The sequence below is a fragment of the Paralichthys olivaceus genome, chromosome 4 (assembly GCF_024713975.1).
Source record: "Paralichthys olivaceus isolate ysfri-2021 chromosome 4, ASM2471397v2, whole genome shotgun sequence".
In the NCBI taxonomy this organism is placed as follows: Eukaryota; Metazoa; Chordata; class Actinopteri; order Pleuronectiformes; family Paralichthyidae; genus Paralichthys; species Paralichthys olivaceus.
The window spans coordinates 17,093,647-17,114,983 of NC_091096.1; the positions used below are offsets into that span (position 1 = coordinate 17,093,647).

The following is a 21,337-nucleotide window of genomic DNA, read 5'->3' on the forward strand; positions in this document are numbered from 1 at the left end:
TAGCAAGCTGCATGACGGCCAGATGTCGCCCAACCATGATCCATTTATACTTGTGAGGATGCACTTAATAGACACAAGAAAAAAAACATACATTTTGTGGCTAGGTAACAGCAGCTCAAAGTGTTTTATTGTGTTTCCCCTCTACGATACAATTAGCTAAATAGAACAAAAAATATTCAGTTGACTTCCCTCACAGTAACTATTACTTCTTATGTGTGAGAGGTAATCTTTAATCAAACTTTTATGGGTGGAAAATAACTTTTTATGTGGATAACTTATTCATGTTAACTTAGAACTGAGCCACTTTCACACTTCCTCCCTCTGTCACAGCATGGATAACCTGTAGTCACACAGAAACTCTTCCTGGCGTGCGAGCTGCATGGTGTCATCTCAAAATAGTGGATTTGTCATTTGTCATGTGAAGTTGACGGATTTGAGAAGATATGATTTTCGAAATACTAGTTCCTCTTTGGAACATTTGTAACAAGAACCACAGTGGGTACTGTTTGCTATATTAAGATGGTGCCACTGAATTGTATTGCAGTATACTGGTGTTTGTAATATAGTGCATACATTAAACAATCTTTTGAAAATTGAAAAAGACATAACAGATACACAGCTCACCAGGACTTCAAGATTATTATTATTATAAGTAAAAACTCTTGGTGTCACTTTGGACTACAGAATAATATTGCCAAAGAAAGGTAATTTTTAACAAGGCGGGATGCTGAGACATTGATTCAAGCTTTATACCAGCTACCAAAAATATTAAACTTCAGGAAAACTTCAGTTCAGATCTCAGCTGCTCAATATTCAACAAATATGAGGAAAAGCCAGCACATCACTGCTGTTTTTCTCACCCTTTACTGACAGCTCATTTCTTTTCCAATTGATTTTAAGATCTATTTAATCAAGTACAAAACTTTTTATGATAATGCTATTTCTTCTTGTTACATTTACAAACATTGTAATTGTTATAATTGTTTTTCACCCAACAAGAGCCTGCAGGTCCTCTGATGTTGATATTCTGGGTGTTCCTGAAGAGGCTTATACTAATGAATTAGGACATTAGTTAGCCACTGTGGAACACCATGTCCTGTTACATTAGACTTGCAAGCTCTGTCAACATTAATTGAAAACCTACTGATGGAATACTTATTTAAGCAGGCTCTTAATTCTTTTAGTTTTTGCTTCTATATTTACAATTCATATTTTTTGTCTCTATTTGGATCTTTTATCTTATTTTATCAACCCCTTTATTTTATATAGTTTTTAATGCCTTTTCATTTTATGAATGCAGCGGGCTATTAATATAATACTTTTCACTTTGGAGGATAGTGCTTGGTTGGATCATTTTAGTAAAAATATTGACCCCATAAAAATAATCTGAAAGTGACAAAAAATACAACATAAATTATATGAAATAAAAATCATGGAGAAATGGCGTTTAAAGAAACACACATCTGTTAGCTTTGAAAAAAGAGAAAAGAACAGTGATTGTATTTTATCTTGTTTATTTTCTTTTTCTCATACCTATTGCTGATATGTTGTGCTTGATTGTTACTTTAATTTTTTTTTGTTCCAATTTATTTGAACTGTAATAAAAGCAAAAACATCCTCACTGTTTTATAACCCTGGTGTTATCTTTTTATTTGCCTCCTTGTTGCTGTCACTTGCAATGAGTTCTTCATAATGACACTGTGATTTAAAGGAAGATTATCAAGTGCTGTCACATGTTTAATATGAGGAAATGTCTCAGACAACATGGTGAACTACAACATTCACAACACATAAACTGCATGTATAGGGACATGACTGGTGTGTGACCTAAGAGGGCCTACATTTACATCAGGGACCCTCACTGAGATACTCATCCTCCATAGAGCAGACTCACTAATAAAGGAGATTCACAAAATATAGTTTAATGTTACAGACAGATAGATGAATGGATACAGAGAACTCTCATTTCATTTCATCTTTCATCTCATTGTCACTTTGGACTCTCATTTAAACTTTGAAGCACAAAGAAAGGTAATTATCAACATGGCAGAAGACATTGATTCAAGCTTTATACCAGCTACCAAAAATATTAAACTTCAGGAAAACTTCAACTAATTAAGAACTCAGCTGCTCAATATTTAACAAAGTAAAAGCCAGCACATCACTGCTGTTTTTCTCACCCCTAACTGGCACAGGGGATACATTAAAAAGACATTTTAACAGAGAGAATCATCGTGAAGGGCCTCTAGAAACAATGATGGTACAATCAGAGGTACAGCGAGTCTCACTGTGTCCAGTGAAAAATATGCCATAGTTCCTACATTTACTTATTTTTTTAACAGATGTCTTTGAACTCTACATCAAATTAGTAACTAAGATCAGGAAAAAATAATTAATAGTAATAATAATAATAATAAAATAAAGAGTTAACACATAATGAAAAACAGTTTTTAATGCCTTTTTATTTAATGAATGCAAGGGACTACTAATTTAATTATTAGACCACATCCTGCAGGTTTGCAGAATTTCCTATAGTCAATTCCTAAACACATTGACCTGTTTCACTTTGGAGGATAGTGCTTGGTTGGACATAATCTTTTAGAAAAAAAATTTACACACACACACACATCTGTTAGCTATAAAAGAAAGAACTTGGAACTTGTACAGTCATTTAAAACAATCAATTGGTTATGATTGTATTTTACCTTTTATATTTTATTTTTGTCATTCCATTAAACTATTAATTGATATTTTCTCCAGACTGTTGCTGATATGTTGTGCTGAATTGCTACTTTAATTTGTTTTCGTTTCCAATTTCTTTAAACTGTAATACAAGCAAAAACATCCTCACTGTTTTATAACCCTGGTGTTATCTTTTTATTTGCCTCCTTGTTGCTGTCACATGTTTAATATGAGGAAATGTCTCAGACAACATGGTGAACTGCAACATTCACAACACATAGGTAAACTGCATTACAACAAAGAGGATCAAGTATGTATAGAGATATGACTGGTGTCTACATTTGCATGCATTTGCGATATGTACGTTATTGTGAAATTCAAATTCACTTTCATGAAGAAGATGATGTAAATTCTTGACATCAACATGCTGCTGTCACATGTTTAATATGAGGAAATGTGATGATGTAAATTCTTGACATCATCATGCTGCTGTCACATGTTTAATATGAGGAAATGTGATGATGTAAATTCTTGACATCAACATGCTGCTGTCACATGTTTAATATGAGGAAATGTGATGATGTAAATTCTTGACATCAACATGCTGCTGTCACGCAACAACACAACCTGTTCTTTATCAAGGTTTCATAGGCTTCTCTCCCTGGGGCCTATACCCAAAATTAAATTTGATGATTATCAGGAACCCAACTAGGGAACATAAAGATCTCTTTGAACTTGAACCTCTGGACTACAAAATCCTGTGAGACAATGACAGTGAGTGAGTCATCCTCCCTAGAGTAGACTCACTAAAAAGGAGATTCACAAAATATAGTTTAAGTAACAGACAGATAGATATATGGATACAGAGAACTTTTTATACAGAGAAGGTGTATGACAGTTTCATACCTACAGAGATATTGTCTTCCAAGATGGACACAATAACAATATTTTTTTCCAATATTTTATTTTAGATTTAGTTTGAAAGGTATAATGAAAGAAAAAACAAGAGACAAAAATTAAAATAAATACAAAAATTAACAAATGCGGTTAGATAGTTGATTTATGATTTTCATATTGGGGTTTTTTTCATTTGGAAAACCTCTTAAGCTTGAAAGGTGCTTTATTTATTTATTCGTTTATTTATCTATTTATTTAATATTGCAAACCAGTCCACATACTGTCATACTTTCATTCATTTCATTTTATTTCATTTCAGTGATTCCATGACATTAATATGACATTTGAAAATGAATGGATTTCTTTGCACAGAATGGGGTATAGGCTACATATATTTACGCAGGAGAGCTGGACAGCCAAACTGTAGGTTCCTTTCATTTCACCTGATGGAAATCTGAAAATACAAGAGGCTGGATTACCAAATTTGTCTTTGTGTATTTATTAGGGGCTTTCTGCAGAAAGGATCGACACAGAGAGTCACAGGGATCTCAGAGTGCCAATGGAGAACAGTCAAATGCAAGCATCTTATACAGAATAACTATAAGGTTGTTTGACTGAGCCAGTTCAGACTGGTTCTGTACTAAATTAAGACACACTAAACTTTTTGTGTAAGTTAGGTCAACAGAAATAAAAAGGTCATAAAGATTTCAGTCACAAAAAGTCAAGGTCATAAAAGTCATAAAAGGTAGAAAAGTTACTTTTCAACTACAAAATAGTTTCCCACCTCACTTTTTTCTCCACTACACACCTGAACTGATGTGCTCATATAAACGCATGGGAGCTAATGAGTTTCATGGCACAAGAGGAGCAACATACTGAGGTAATCCTGCGTAATTTACATCTGTGCTAAATTACTGAACAGCCACGGCTCTAAGGGTAAATCGAAGTAAAGCGTTTAGCACCTGCGCATGATCATCGGCTGTAAACCGTCGAGCTCTGTGACAGGGGGATACTTACACTACCAGAATGACCAGTGTATTCCCAACACGCATGTAGACACACACCCTTTCTTCTCATTGGCTGCAGATAGTCTATGCAACCAGGTGGAGTCGTGCGTCCTGGTGAGCGCAGCTCTGCGAGGACAAAACCCCAGTGCGCTGCTGCAGCCGCAGGTGTCGTACTGCTGGGCTCAGGCTGATCTGCTGAAGGGATGGCGGACACTCAGAGACCCACCGCCGCAATCTCACTCGTCTACAGGGGAACTTTCATCCACTCGACGCAGAACACGGCCGTGCAGATTCTGGAAGACGCACTGCTGGGAGTGAACGCAGAGGGAAAGGTTCTACAGTCTTTTTAATATTTGATTATATGATCCGTTTTCTTAAAAACCAAAACCACGGGGTCACCTCTTGGCATGGAGGTTTTTATTGATGTCATCTGTTGGCTCACTGTGACTGTGCGTAAAAAACAGGATTAGGCAGACTAGTGGAGCAGATAAGTCACATAATCGTGCATTTGGTGACACAAGCATGAAAACTGGTATGAGCAGTCTCCATGGGTCACTTGACAATAAAATTGTCCCAGCCACTTGAAATTTCAAGATACCAGCTACTCTTTGAGATTGCCACCTGGATCTTTAAATAATATATTTTCTCATGTTAATTTGAGTTCCTAAAACGGCCAAGAGTGTTAAAAAAATAATAATTTTAAGGGCTAAACAAACAGACAGTTACTTGTCAAATGAATACTAAGGGACGGGGAAACAAAAAGGAAGATTAGTAAAATATCACAGCTGTGGTGCTGAATGTCCAAAAAAGAATTGAGCAATTAGTACTGAACGGTAATATAGGCAGATCCAGAGGCAACAGCAGCTCTGACTGACACAGCCGTGGAACCATGACAAAGTGAAAATATCTCTCACAAATAAAAAGTAGAGGTGCTGACATTACAAAGTAACTTCTCAACTAAAAATATCTCTCACTGGTAATTAGCCAGTGGAAAACAACACTAAAGAACTAAACTAAAAATGTGAATCACTGTTAGAACTGAAGACACACTGATGTGGAGGTGTGGAGCAGAGCCATAGGTCTACACCAGAAAACACAGAAAAATGGCCGCCAACTTGAAATTTCAAGTGGCTGGGACAATTTTCTTGTCAAGTGACCCATGGAGACTGCTCATGCCAATTTTCATGCTTGTATCACCAAATGCACGATTCTGCCTAAAATCAGCTCTTAGCCGCTCCACTAGACAGGGATCTGTTACTTAATGCTTTATACTTTAAAAAAGAATGATACTCTGAAGTGCGGCCTCTGCAACCAGGCTACAATGAAGGAGATTTAAACCAATACAACATAATTAAAAACCAAAGGAAAATAAATAAATATATCAAGTGGACATTGTGAAAATCGAATAAAATTCAAAGTGAAGCATCAGACATGTACACAGTGGTGTATAGGCTGACATAAGAATACATTTGAAGTTGCTGATATACTGTATGATATATGTATGACAAATGAATGCTGCATTAAGTAGACTGATGTTTTCAGGCCTCACTGCTACTTGTATGCAAACATGTGTTTGTGATTATATTTGATTCCTGATGCCTTCCTTTCATTCTGCCTTCAGGTTGCTTTCATTGGAAAAGGAGAGGAGTTGCACAAACTGTCTCAGACATTTGGGTTCAGCCAGTCTGTGGTGACTCAACTGACACAACAGTAAGTATGGTTGGTGGTTTAATCACTGGATAAGTAGACTTGTGGTTCACAGTAATCAATGTGCAATGGCCTCAGGGAGTTAGAGAGTATGGCAGTTAGTCTTGACAGATAGTGAGGACATTTGGACTCAAGTTTCCCATCTCATGAACCAGGTGTTGGTACACTGCTGAGTCATGACCTAAGGGGGTTGAACTTACATTGTTGAACGATGGGTTTATGTAATATTTATTTATTTTCAATGCTACACAAGTCTGTGAATCCCTGACTGCTTTGGATTGCACACTTGCGTTGTGTTGTGGGTGTGTTATCTTTTGCATGAACCAGTTTTTGTGCCAGCACGGTCCTGCATGGGTGTAAAAAACACAGAAATGTGACGCTTGTTGAAGTTTCTCCTGAGGTTCCAGACATATGCACAATCTTCACCAACTGCAGGGTTGGGACCAATACCACAAAGGTCCAGTTTTGGTAGAAGCAGACTTTAAGTGCATCCTTCAGGTGTTTGTGCTCCTGGTGCACCAGTTAGTACATTCTTTGCTTTGTGGTGAAAGGTGTTGTAGGGTGTGACTCATGTTCCATTGGTTGATGACAGTCAAAGAGTATATCTAGAGAATTTAATTTGTTGAGTTCCAAAGATTGAACATAGAACATAAAACAATATCCTTAAAATATGTCCATGCCTGCTCCACTGCAGTGAGTTCTTCATGCCAGGATTGGTGGACACCCACATCCATGCATCCCAGTACAGCTACGCAGGCACGGCCCTGGACCTGCCCCTGCTGCAGTGGCTCAATACCTACACCTTTCCTGTGGAGTCCCGCTTCAAGGATTTGGAGTTTGCCAACAGGGTCTACACACAAGTAGTGGTGAGTTTGCTGGCGTCATGAAATAAGTAATGTGAATTAAAGCCACACAGAAAAACAAAACTGGGCCTTGCTTATGGCACAATGCAATACCCTGTGAAAAATGTAAAAGCAGTTTCTCTGACAACTCGACCCTAACCTATGATTTGACGAGGGTGTGAACAGCTTGGTGACTTAACAATGTATTGAGAAGAGAAGGAATATAAACCTTAACCTGTAATATGATCCCTTTGCATTACAGAAAAGGACCCTGAGAAATGGAACAACCACTGCATGTTACTTTGCTACTATACACAGGGACGCCTCTCTTCTGCTGGGTCAGATTGCAAGTAAGACATACACACACACACACACACACACACACACACACACACACACACACACACACACACACACACACACACATACACTGGCCCTCGTCGGGTGTGTGCATGTTTTTTGTCTGTGATGTGGACTGTGGACTGAAATGTTGATTCGTGTTGTGAAACCATTTAGGTGACGTGATGCTGATAAAGTCTAAATTACATCAAAAATATCCAGCTCATAGTTTAAAATGTTCACCTTGGAGCAGGTGTTTTTTGTTCTGGTTCATACATACAGAAAGATGTCCCTTTGAAAAAAACTTAATGTTAGCCTGTCCCCCCAAGCACATAGTTTTCTCCACATGTCACAGTACATGGTTAACCTTTGTCTTTTTCCATGTGTTTAAGCTGTGCCATTATAAGCAGAGCTGAAGTAACAATGTGCCAGACAGATGTTGTGGGTCCTGTATTATCACTTATTTTGTTCACCTTTAGGCCTTGTACCTTATCATGTGATGTTATGCAACACTGAACAGACACACGCAGGCATGCATGCACACATACGCACACATACACACATGCACGTCTCTCTATAACACTCATTGACATAATGAATTACCCTAACCCTAACTTAAACCTGAACCTAACCCTAAAACCAAGTTTTAATCCACAAACTAGCCTTTGAACTTGTGAGGACCAGCCAAAATGTCCTCCCAATGTCAAAATGTCCTCACAATGATGGTATTGAACCACAATTGCTACTCATAACTATACCCACACACACACACACAAACACACACGCAGACACACACACACACACGCACACACACATATGCTGAACCCGTACACCATCCCTAACCTAAATGTAACCCTAACCTAATTCTAACACTAAAATTAACCTAATCCCAACCCTAACCTGATTCTGGAAATGTGGATTAATAAGGGATGGAAATATGTCACACCCACCATCTCTGAGTGCCTGTGCTTGTTCAGAGCACTGTGCTTTTTACTTCAAATAAACCTAAACCTAATTTTAACCCAAACCTAATTCTAACCCTAAAAGTAAGTCATAACCCTTGAATAGCTCTTGTGAGGATCAACAAAATGTCCTGACTTTTTTCTGATACAACCATACTGAGCACTGGCAGCTTTACGTAGTTATTGTGTGTAACCAGGTTCATTGAACCCTCACCTTTGTCCTGTTCTGAGCAGCTGTCCCATTTTGCAGAGGACTGTTGCAATTCAACAACCATACAGTATGTGTATGTATGTGATGATACACGTGATTGCTTTGAATTCACATGTAATCTCTGTGTTTGTGCAAATTCAAAGTAAAATTTCAATTTCAATAGCACCTTTCAAAACCAGTTGTGTGTGTGAGTGTGAATTAAGCAAATAAGAAAGAGATACAGATAAAAGACCAACATTAAAACAGTAAAATAAATTATAAAAAAAGTAATATAAAAAAAACATATGGAACAATATAAATGAGAACGTGAATATCAAACATGTCTCAGATACCTTGTTCACATGTTATGATCATGTTATCATGGTTGTGATGTAAAGTGCATCAAGTTGTATTTTCATGCTCGAAACGTCCCAGATGAAAAAAGCTCGGACATGTTGCCTGATGTTTTGAACTCAGTGCAAGCTCAATCATCCTTATTTTTCCTGCAGATGACTTTGGACAGCGTGCCCTGGTGGGTAAGGTGTGCATGGACAGGAACAACGCGGTGAAACATTACAAAGAGAACATCCAGGAGTCACAGGACGAAACCTGTCGGTGGGTACATGCAACTCTATTCTACTGTGGAAGCCCAACAGAGATCAACAGTGTCATAAAAGTAACAGATGTTTAGGAATAGAATTTCTCTTTGGGCAATAACTTATTGCATATGTCCATATGTTTGACATCCATGACGCTCTAAGGTTACACATCTATTGTGATGTAATGCCTGGTGGAAGATGATTTAATGGTTCCTGTCAAGAAAGGTCACGGTCAATAGACATGCGTACTTCAGGATGCTCTTTGTACAGAGGCTGAATACATTCCATGCGTTCTACGTACATCAGCTACGTCTCATGTGTAGAGTGTGCTACCCCAGAGAGCTGCAGTATATAAACTCTTCACTTCTCTTTGTCTGCGTCGATCTCTTCTCGAATGCTGAGAACAAACATTGACCCAGCGCTGAATTAGCTTTGTCTTTTATTAGCATTGGGTTGAGGTTTAAATTCCTATCCTATTCCGATTTTTAATTGTTTTGTTCCCTCTAGGTTCATTGCAGAGCTCTTAAACAAAAAGGTAAGGTTTTATATTAAGATAAAAAGAACGATTCAACAAAGCAAGTAAAACAATCACAGGTCTGCATTATATTCTTCTATTTTGCCCTCCCAGTACCCCCTTGTGAAGCCGGTAGTGACTCCTCGCTTTGCACCATCTTGCACAGGAGCCTTGCTCGGACAGCTGGGAGCAATCGCTAAGAATAACAACCTGCACATTCAGGTGAGCTCGCTGTGGCAACCAAACCAGGCTATGTTCACTGGGGACTGTTACCATGGAGACCATTTAGTATTTGGACCTGTGGGGGTTGTGAGCAATGACATAAACAACACACTTACACTTATGCAATGCAGATGAATGAAGAAAGTATTTTCAGATTAGCATTTGGCATTTGGATCCTCCTTCTTAACCTCAAAATATATTTTTCCTGGGCCCCAAATCTAAAAAATGCTCGCTCAGGAATGAGCCACAATTATAACATCATACAGCTTTTGTAGTTGTTTTTCTAATGTAGCTGTTTCATGTCTGATGTGTGTGTTTATGTCCAGAGTCACATCAGTGAAAACGTCGAGGAGGTGAAGCTCGTAAAGGAGCTGTTTCCTGAATCCGAGTCGTATACGGACGTCTATCACAAACACAACCTGCTCACAGACAAAGTGAGAACACATCACTGCCTGCACACGCGCACACACACACACACACCCTACGCACATCTATGTACATCTGTCTTAGTGAGGACACTCATTGGCATAATGCATTCCCAAGCCCCTAACCTTAACCTAATTCTAACCACAAGCCTAAAACCAAGTCTTGACTCAACAGCCCATTAAAGGTGATTCAAATAGGGAGGACACACACAAATACACACACAAATACACACACAAATGCACACACACACACACCCACCTCTCTGTGTGCAAAATAGAAACTCTATGAATCCCTGCTTAAATGCTGAACAGGGTTGATGTAATTTGTAACGGGATTGATTCACAGACAGTGATGGCCCATGGCTGCTACCTCAGTGATGAAGAGTTGGATCTGTTCAGAGAGACGGGAGCCTCTCTGTCTCACTGCCCCAATTCCAACTTTGCGTAAGTATCCAGGTGCTTCTCAAGACTTGATCTATGCCCATGATGATTAACATAAGAAGTAAAATACAAGTAAAATAGAACATAAGAAAAACAGTGTGAGGCATTATTAAAAAATCCTGAATGAATATATGTAATACAGATGACGCTTCATGGATCCTTGCACTAAAAGAGGTCGTAGCAGCATAAAAGTACTGAATCTATCAACTGATAAGGAATGAATCCAGTAGTCATGTCTCTCTCTCTTTATTTTTCTAGATTGTGCAGTGGAATTTTAAATGTCCGCAACGTCCTGAACCACAAAGTGAAGTTGGGGCTGGGAACAGGTTGGAGCAAATTCACATTTTCAAGTGCCACGCCGCTTTTTGACAAACCTTTGCTCCGCTTCTTTAAAAAAAAAATCCTCTCCTCTGTAGACACAAGCATGCGTGTGAGCTGTTGCATCATGTGGTTCCACATAATGATGTAGTGAGTTCAGTCAGCTGAAATGTCTGGCACACTGGTCAGATGATCACGTTTTTAGTTTTATTTCATCATTCATCTAAAAGTAAATCCAAACATCTGATTCCAGGGTTTCTACGGGTCACTTCAATCATCCAAATTTTAGAGAAAAGTCTGGAATATTTTAAAATATTACACATTACATCTTAGATCAGGCTTTGGTCGGTCTCAGTTATATCAACATTCATGTCAAGCTACTTTCGTAGATATTACAAACAGGATCAATGTGGAACTCATATCTATAGTCTATCCGAATGTATCACAGTTCACTCTCCCTCTGGCTCTGGGGAAGATTAAGGATCCTGTCTCTGCTTTGAGACATAACAAACTATTTTGAGAGTTCTCTACTAGACTACTTTCCTTTATCTTCAGTTATGAGGAAGTCTAAGTCAGTCTGTCATATTTGACAGAGCTGTTTCATTCTGTTCTTAAAAAGTCTTAACTTAAAAATCTGACATTTTAAAATACACATGCGGTGAATGCCTGTGTCTGTGTTCTTAAATGTGCCTGTATTCATGTGACCCACCTGTGTTTGTGGTCTTACATCAGACGTGGCGGGGGGCTACTCGGCCTCTATGCTGGACGCTGTGAGGAGAACTTTGGATGCGTCTAAAGTCTTGACCATCCAGGACCCAGAGCATGTTACGCTCACCTTTGAGGAGGTGTTCAGACTGGCCACACTGGGTGGCAGCCAAGGTAACGCACAAAAGCAGCTGTCACTCAGTGTGTCGAAGAAACAATGAAAGCACAAGAGTGTTCAGCAACTCTTTGTTTCAAGCAGTGCTGATTTTCTTGCTCAGGTGCCTGCACCAACGCCAAGTGACTCAGCAGAATCAAAATACATGAACAGAACATGATGTATTTGTTGATGATGACTGATGCAGTTTTACATGAATTCTCAGAGATAGTACAACAGTGTCTTTGACTTTGTGTTTCGTCTGTAGCCTTGTCCTTGGATGACCAAACAGGGAATTTTGAGGTGGGCAAAGATTTCGATGCCCTGAGGGTGAACATTGTTGCTCCTGGTGCACCCATCGACTTGATCCAGTGCGAAGGGCCAAAGGTTGGTTAATGAGCACCTTCTTTATCCAGCGCTCGGCAGAAACAAACACATTAACATACAGATTTATAATAGCAAAAAAACATCCATGTTCAGACTAATCTATCTTTATTTTACTTTCAGATTCTGTTGGAAAAGTTCTTGAACTTGGGTAAGTGTCCATTACAGTTTATATTTCCTAACTTTTCAGACCCTCACACACCAAGCATTGCTCCCTGCATGTTTTTCAGTCAATCAAACTTTATTTGTGCACATCAACAGAATAATAATATCTATTATCCATGAGAAAATACAGTCTAAGCTCCATGTGAGAGCTTGACAGCTGAAGGCTCCTGAATTCTAGGAGTGCAGTGCTCTAGTGGGGTGATCTGGTACTATGAGCTCTTTATGGATTGATGGCACCATGTCATTAAGGGCTTTGCTGATGAGGAAGAAATTACAATGCTATTCCAAATGTATCTGTGTTCCTCTGTTATAGGTGACGATCGTAACATAGTGGAGGTGTTCGTAGCCGGGAGGAAGGTGGTACCTTTTACAGAACCAGTGGAGTAAAGCTTTTGAAGTCTCTGCACACTTCCACCTGTCTCGCAGTTTAAAACACATCTGAAGATATAATAAACTGTATGCAGCAAAGGCACGATCAGCTGGAAATGACATGTGGATGCATCAACTGGTGTACTGTGTATTTTATCTGTATAGACAAGTCAAAAAAGACAATTCATGATAAATATTTCAGTGTTAAATCCAGATGTTAGAATAGATTATTTATGAGATTAAATGAGGGTCATACAAATAGTGTTCATCAAAAAATGTAGTCTTTTCCTAAAGAATTATAGGTAGTTACTGGTCATTACAGGGAATAAGGGACTTGCTAAATACACCTTTTCTGTTAGTTATTCAGATAGTTAGTTGGTTGCTCATTTTTGCAGAATGAAATATATTTTTAGGTTCTCTTTGTTTATGTTAACACCATTGTAGACTAACACTTTTTACATAGACACATTATAACTTACAAAGATACAACTATTGGTGATTTTAGCCTCTGCAGTGTGTTAACAACCACAGAAACATATTAGTGTTGGACTAATGCAGACTGAATGACTCCTTACAGCGGGTTAATGGTCCCATTCTCATGCTAGTGTAGCTAGAAAACAGACTTACAATCAGACTGGGATTGCCTTGATTTAAATAGTTAGAGCTCATTCTGTTTATTTTCACTGCACACTCCATTCAAATGCATCCATTCATGTCTTTAAAATGACACAGTTTATGTTATTTACTCAGTGTCACTTTTCCACTTGTCAGTCTGCTCCATGTACAAACTGAAACTAGGATCTTATCTAACATGTAGCTGCACTAATGCCTTTTTGATTTGGTCAAAATCCACATCCTGACTTGACCTTAGTGAAAGGGAAATAAACCTGGTGTCTCATTGACTATAGTTTTGTTATACTAACCCCGCATTTATATATCAATTCTAATGGTTTGACCTCTGAGAGGATTTTAAGGACCATCCAGATTAAATACACTTTATGTATTTATATTCCTCTCTATATACTAATTGTCAGGAAATCAAGGGAAATGAAATGCACAACTTGCTGAATATGTTTTTGTCCAGGTGAATGAGGATGTATTTAAGACACGTTTCCCTTTTTTACTGAAATATTGCTAATTTTATTATCACGAAATAGAACTGAGACAGATGAGCACATTGTACATGTTTAAGATTCTCTCCATGTGTCACATCATGAGAGATCGAAATAAAGAATACCAAGAAGTCTATGTTGATTTTTTTTCTATTCTGTAGTTGATTACCCAGCAGCTTCTCATCATTGATCATGGCCCAGAATATTTGGATAAACAAAAATGCCCACTGACCCCTCCAGTCGACTAACGGAACAACTCCTTTAATAGACCATCTTCACCATCTGGGTGAGACAGCTCAGAGTGTGAGATTGCAGAGAGACATGAAGAAGTCTATAATCACGTCCTGCTGACACCAAGGCCCCTGCTCCTCTTCTTCAAATAGACCATTGGAGAGTGTTTGCACTCCAGGGGTCATGCTTATATTCAAATCCACTAGAGGGGGACACTGTACCTGAAATACGAAGATTACCACAGAAATCTCCTCTAGTGGTAAAGAAGCCATGAAAATAGTTTCAACAATCACATATATTAGAATAGTTGTGGTTCAGTTATCCTCCTTAGTTTGAAGTAATAACATGTAAAGTTAACCAGGATAGTGAGCAATCCATTCAATAAAATAGCCAAACGTATTATTTTTATCAATTAATATGCAACAGATGCCAGTTAGCTGCTGGTTAGCTCTGGTGCAATTGCTTTTGAATGTACATTGTCACTATAAAAATAAATACAATACAAAATATATCAGTGGAAATAACAATAAACAGCTTTAACGTAATACACTGCTTATGTACAGACAGCCTTATAGTGTCAGCAAGGATTGGCCCCCCACTACCCTCAAAGGATAAGTGCAGCAAAGAAAGGATATAGTATTAATATAAATACATGCACACAGTGAATACATGCAGTCTGTACTCAACAGAAGCCTCATTATGAATTCAATTATACGTTACCCCAGATACACACGTCTTGTTTTTTTATTTTATAAGCATGACTCGCTTCCTATAAGATTAAATAAAAAATATATTTTGAAATTTGTTGAAATTTGTTAAGAATCTTTGTTTGCTAAGTTTTTCTGAAGTTCACAATGTGCTTGAACAAGGAACAATGTCCAAAGGCCCTGTCCCAGTTCTTACCTATCCCTAGATATGACCTTTCCCTGGGAGGGCCCCCCTCCAAACTGAACTATGTTACTTCAGTAACTACAGTATATTAACAACTGTCATTGACCAACATCATAACAGTGACACATCTTACAACTGCAGGACAGACGAGTGTATTAACATTGGTTATGTCAATGTAATGTTGGTCCAGTCCATAGAAACTTCTGCACTGAAAATGTTCTTAAATGAGCTGGGAAGTTTTTTTCAAACTTTATATATGGGACACAAGAGTAATGAACGTTACTCGTTTCTCTCACTCAGGCTGTTTACGTGCCTGTTTTGAAGGCGTGAATAGCAATTTTCCTGAAACTCACAGCTATTCAGTTGCATTTTCATTTCCTACTGGATTAAAATAAGTTATTGTGCTGGATTTAAACATTTTGACATGGTTATTTTGATAAGATATCGGTCACCATCTTTATTTAGCTACTTGACACAATACACTTGAAGTGCTGGATGGCCACTACCTATAGAGAAATGGGACAATGCTACCCCTTCATGGCCACACACAAAACAAGGGGTAGGACCAAGTGGTCAGGGGTGAATTGGGACAGGGCAAAAATATATCCAAGATGTGTGACTTTACTCAAACCTAAAGAACCAACTGTTAACAAGGAATAACTTAAATGTTCCCCTTACTGAATCAGGGGTTGTAAATTGTGCCCCCCTGATTTAATAAAATCCTTGATCCGCCACTGTATCAAACAACCATGAACCATGAGTTACTGCCCCTATTTTTGACTTTCAGGAAGATATAAGCCACTCGGATAATGTCCTGCCCCATCATCTATCAACTTATCAATATGTCTAGACTAATTGCATGTTGTTTATTTAGTTTTCAGTCCATAGCTGGTGTTCAAATCTATCCCTTTATTCATAATCAACACCACGGATAGGTTGACCGGATGTTCCTGTGAGACCTAACACAGGGCGAAATGTCCCAAATCTTGCAACCAGGAAGTGCTACAGAGAATCACGAGTTCGAGGTTGTTTTTATTTGTACACATCTGGTTTCTTCTCGTGTGAACACACCCGGCACCTGTAGAGCTCACAGGTAGGTGTTATAGACATCCCAATATTTATATATTCTCTCCTTATAAAACCCTCTCTTCACTTTATATGTGACAGTATTTATTTGATGGATTAAATATTGGCATTGTACGTACTACTATCTTTTGTGTATCTTCTTAAATGGAACAAAGACAAAACAACACAGTAATACAAGTAATCAATTAGTAAACAAACCAATTAAATACTAACATTGATGTATATGTTAGGAAGGGAGCTTGGAATCTTGTAAACTCCCATTTTAGTTTGGTTTAGTTTATTTTGTTCATATCAGTGTAATCCACAAACAAAACAAAACACTGATTTATGAACTAAAAAGGAGCAAGAAGAAGAAAAATCATATATTACCTGCCCCTTTATTATAAATAACATTATAATATATAGATAGATATGGCCATTTGATTTCCTTTCTTTTCACAAATCGCACAACAGATCGCCACCATAATAACCATAATAACCATAATCATTACTCAACAAGTTCAAACAGTTTCATTACTTTTTCCTACATTTTTTATATTTTCTTGAAGTGAATAATGTTTCAGCAAGATTAGCATTTTTGTATTTAGCTTTGATGAGATTCTTTCTGTCCTCTTAATCTTCTCTTCCCACCAGCAGCAAAAGCCTCAGAAGCCTCCACCTCTCATGTACTACCCCAGCATCCACTTCAGCAAAGCAGCCAGCCTCTGCTGCCCTGCAAGGCCTATGTTCGCCCTAAATTTGACGAAACCCATGCAGAAGAGGTGCTTGAGAAATATGAGGGGGAAGGGGAGAAGCGGGAGGATGGATGAAGACGGCTCTGTCTTGTCACTGACACGGCTTTGTCTGCTCAGCCTCGCCGACAACATGAAGGACGTATGGGCGAAAGACTACGCTGACAAGTACCTGGATCACTATTCATTCAGGCACATTATGGGGCCTTTCAACTTACTGCGTGAGTTTACCAGGGCTTATTCATCAGTCCTCTATCACCTGCCTGCTCCCACTTTATTGCATTTCAGTTTGGAACTGTTACTACACAACTGTCACTGTGTGTAGTTTAAGTGACTGTCATTGATCACACGTTTTGTCCATCTCCAACCATGTGAACTTTAGCAAATGTCATTCACCATATTAGCAAAATGTCTGTGATGTCAATAAAATTAAAGCATTTATTATCATGCAGATTGAGTTAGATGGTAAATAACTAGCTGTCTTTCCTAAACTACATCCTCATGTACAGACCTTTGCCCTATACAACCTCTCTGACCACAGAGGAACAGAGTAATTGATCACTTCTAATGCCTCCCTCTCTCTCTCTTTCCATCCTTATATCCTGCGTAGCAGGAGAACTGGTTGAGGAGCTCACGCAGCTGCTGTGCTCTAGAAAACAATTGTCCCGCGCGGCCCTCCACCTCCTGCTGGTCCCCCAACTTCGTGGCCTGTCACTAGAAAGCTGTCCTGGTCTGGTCACCTCCGCCCTCTGTGCCCACATTACTGCACGCTGCCAGGTCAGGCTGAAACCAGTGTCTCCTGAAACCAGTGTCTTATACTACAAATACCTGAGAGTGTATTTAATAGTTAATAGTTGGGAGTCAGCTGCACTGATCTTATTCCTTTTTAAATACTGAAATACTATCTTATGGATGTATTAGTGTTTTTTAGAGTCATATATATATATATATAAATTGCTACATTCGAAAAGTTAACAAGTAATTGACAATTTTTTTCGGCGTCACTGGTTTATCCTACTCCTTCTTGCTGTTGCCTAGCAACAGAGCTGCAATTGGAAATTACATGTTTTAATACCCTTTGTTTTTCTTAACATGTTTACCTGAGTCAAATCAGAACAATGAAGCCTGATTGCTTGCCGATGCCATAATCTCACAGGTCTTCAAATGCAGCCTATGAAGGATGCAGTCCCTGAATTGAGACACAGCTTGTATTTCCTCTTTTTTGTCTCAGGGTCTGTGTAGACTGGATCTATCTGGGGCCCAGCAGCTGCCTTCAAAGGTCCTGTGTGAAACTCTCTGCTGTCTGCCTGCCCTGCGCTCGCTCTCCCTGGCTGGTATGCCTTGTGACAGATGTGTGATCAGCACAATTGCCCACCGCTGCCGTTTGCTGCGCCACCTCGATGTATCTTGCTGTCATTTCCTTTCCCCTGCTGCACTCCTACCTCTTGGAGGTGGTGCCTTCTGCTCATCCTCTGCTCGTCCTTCAAACTCATCTTTTTGCCGCACCTCTACATCTTCACCTCCTAGTTCCTCTTTCTCCTCTGCCCCCTCGCCCTCCTTCTCTTCATCCCTGCCTCCTCTCCCCCTCATTAGTCTACTGGCTCTGGATATTGGGTTTGGGGAAGAAGATGGAGACAATGTGGTGGCTGCAGCCTACCTACTACTCTCTCTGCCTGGGCTGGAGAGAGTGGACATGGAGGGCCTTGCACAGGCCTGCTGGCTCATTGAGCACAGAGAGTTTACGCAGACAGAAGAGTTCAGTGACAGAGAAGGAGTTCTGAGGCTAGAGGAGGTGTGGAGGGAGAGGAGGAGCAGGCAGGGGGTCGACAGTTGGAAGAAGAAGAGAGAAGGTGCAGCAACAGCAGGGGTTGAGGAACATGATGATGAGGAGGAGACATTGTGTGAAGAGTATTGTGGTGACAGTGAGAAAGATGCAAGTACAGATGAAGGGCCAAGTTGCTCTCTGAACCAAGCAGAGGAAAAAAGGAGTGTTTTGTCAGAGTCGGGTGATAAACACCTGATCCTGCACCTAAAAGATGTCAAGGGTGTTACTTGTGACTTTCTGGAGAGTTTAAGCCGTTTATGTCCAGACATCTGCTCCATATCTGTGAATGCTGATGGTGACGGTATGGGGAGAAGGCCTGTGTCTGTGTTACCAGCAGCCCTCCAGACATGGTCAGGCCAGCTGCTGAGCCTCTCAGTACAATTCTCCGGCCCTCTGGTTGATCTGCTTCCTGCCATCCAAGTTGTAGGCTCCTCCCTGGTCTCTCTCACCATGGAGGTTGTGAAAACCAGCCCCCAAACCCCTCTACTGGTGGTCATCAAGTCCTGTCCCAGACTCAGAGACCTACTCATCTTTGCTGAGCCACCCATCATGCCAGAGTTGGAAGATGAGGAGGAGGATCAGTGGGATGATCAGGGGGATGATCAGGATCTGCCACGGCTGCCTCACCTCTGCACTCTCAAACTCAAGTAAGGCTACTGTTGAGATGTAGTACAGCATGACTCACTTGAGGAAAGGAGTATATTTGAACTCTTGCAACATATCAGTGACATTTTAATTTGATGGATCCAGCAGATTAAATCAGATTATATTTTCGACATATATATAATTTATCCCTTGTCTTCTTTGTGTCTCCCATATGTCGACAGATTCTCTTACATTCACAGCCAAATGAAACCTGCCATGTCCTGGATGTCCCTGAGGAAGACGCTCAAGTGTCTCCTAAGTGGTTCTCCTTTACTGGAGAAGCTCACACTTGTCTCCCTGCCATGCCCTCTGGACTGCGTTTTACAGCGTGTATTGGGCCCACACCTTTATCCCCGTATGGACTGTATAGACATGCCACTCAGACGAGTACAGCACATTAAACTGCAGCGGACGGATGTGAGGATGGTAACAGTGAAAAACATAATGCAACACAGCAAGAGACTCAAGTTTGTGGATGTAAGATACTGCTGGGGGATCAATAAGGTTGAGTGGCTGAACTGCAAGAAGTTCAGTGAAGTCCAAGTGGTCTGGGTGTAAAGAAGTGTACTCTTTTGAATTAAAATAGAAATACAGCGCTATATAAATGTCATCTGTAATAATATAGGGATCTCTGTGTGACTATTACTGCTTATATTTAGACCTTGAGCAATGACCCTATTGTGGACCCTATTGAAGTTCATATTTTTATCCTCCTAATGAATCCCAAATATCACGGCCTAAACTTTTTCACAAAATTCAGATGTACGAGAAATTTACATTTTAAATGGTTTTCTCGCATGGGTGTGCCAAATTGATGATGTTTTACCAAAATGCATGAAAATGTGACCCATATTCCAAACCCAAAATGTAGTCAGCCATTTCTGATTGAGTTGTCATTTTTGGCAATTCACACACATCATACTTTAACAAACTCCTCCTAGAGGATTATCAGCTCGGCTTCAAATTACAGTACAATCTAAACACCTTGATGAAGTAAAAGTTGTGCTCTTTGTGAGTTTTTGCCAGAGGGCGTGTCCGTGGCATGGCGTCTAATTTCAATGTTTCACCATGAAACATTAAGTTGTTGTACACTACATTATCCAATCTGCACCAAAAATCTGTTCGTGTGTGTGAATACATTTTCCTTTTTTTCCCCCGGAACACTTTCAGTTCAAGGTTTGATTATGTTTGAAAAAAAATTAGGCTTCCTCTTTTACTGTTGTTTAAATTGTTCGCAGAATTGCGGGGGGCCAACTGTCAAATTACAAGCGAATCAGGTAACACTAGTATTATTTTAAGCATTTACACACATTGATTTATTACTGATAACATGCTTATGTCGTGCAGAGAGATAAAGAGAGAAAAAATATATATGAAAACACAGTTTTGTTCCTGTCACTGTGTTTTTTTGCTGGACGTGATGAGATGTGGATGCATGTGTTTTTGTGTCATATAGTATGTTTTTAAAATGAGGCGTGATGACAAATGACATCCCCCATCATGGCCACAGTGTTTGCCAATCTCAGTGGAGACGACCTGCAGAAAATCATCTGACTGTTGCTCAAGGAAGAGGCCTTCGATGTGATCTTCAAACTCTATATTGGTGACATGCGGATCACAGTAGTGTAGAGTAAACACCTGTGTGTGTGTGAGAGAGCTTTCATTGAGTTCATCTTTGGCGTTTTTGACCTTTTTAAAATGCATTATTTTTATCTGTACCTCTGTTTGCTCAAGTCTCTTTATTACCTGCTATTTTTCTAATTTCAATAAATAAACTATGAATTTTAAACTCTCTTGGGTGTGTTTTTTTATGCCTCTGTGACTTTTGTCCACTACATTTAGTTCATCCTTGAGTCCAAATAAATGTTTTCACCAAATTTGAAGAAATTCAGTC

The 21,337-nt window shown here is 39.3% G+C and overlaps 2 protein-coding genes and 1 long non-coding RNA gene across 4 annotated transcripts; 2 read left to right on the forward strand and 1 right to left on the reverse strand.

Annotated features, from left to right (window-relative positions):
* Positions 1 to 3,817: 3,817 nt before the first annotated feature.
* Positions 3,818 to 5,006, reverse strand: LOC138407490 (uncharacterized). Its single transcript, XR_011240909.1, has 2 exons — positions 4,597 to 5,006; positions 3,818 to 4,033 (listed from the first exon to the last, which is right to left on the reverse strand). It is a non-coding gene; the product is annotated as an uncharacterized lncRNA (long non-coding RNA).
* gda (guanine deaminase) lies at positions 4,668 to 14,170 on the forward strand. The gene is made up of 14 exons (XM_020093635.2): positions 4,668 to 4,918; positions 6,208 to 6,296; positions 6,988 to 7,159; positions 7,398 to 7,485; positions 9,136 to 9,241; positions 9,733 to 9,760; positions 9,854 to 9,961; positions 10,288 to 10,395; positions 10,733 to 10,830; positions 11,086 to 11,153; positions 11,878 to 12,024; positions 12,273 to 12,391; positions 12,512 to 12,539; positions 12,867 to 14,170. Exons 1-14 carry the CDS (start codon positions 4,790 to 4,792, stop codon positions 12,938 to 12,940), a joined length of 1,362 nt encoding a protein of 453 aa, XP_019949194.2. The 5' UTR covers positions 4,668 to 4,789; the 3' UTR covers positions 12,941 to 14,170.
* A 1,938-nt stretch (positions 14,171 to 16,108) lies between these two features.
* On the forward strand, positions 16,109 to 21,232 carry LOC109633606 (uncharacterized). 2 transcript variants are annotated; one of them, XM_020093609.2, is made up of 5 exons: positions 16,109 to 16,249; positions 16,879 to 17,194; positions 17,584 to 17,750; positions 18,205 to 19,445; positions 19,626 to 21,232. In XM_020093609.2, exons 2-5 carry the CDS (start codon positions 16,906 to 16,908, stop codon positions 19,999 to 20,001), a joined length of 2,073 nt encoding a protein of 690 aa, XP_019949168.2. In that variant the 5' UTR covers positions 16,109 to 16,249; positions 16,879 to 16,905; the 3' UTR covers positions 20,002 to 21,232. The 2 variants fall into 2 exon arrangements, with proteins under 2 accessions (XP_019949168.2, XP_019949169.2); XM_020093610.2 differs by having other exon boundaries at positions 16,145 to 16,249; positions 16,876 to 17,194.
* Positions 21,233 to 21,337: the final 105 nt, after the last annotated feature.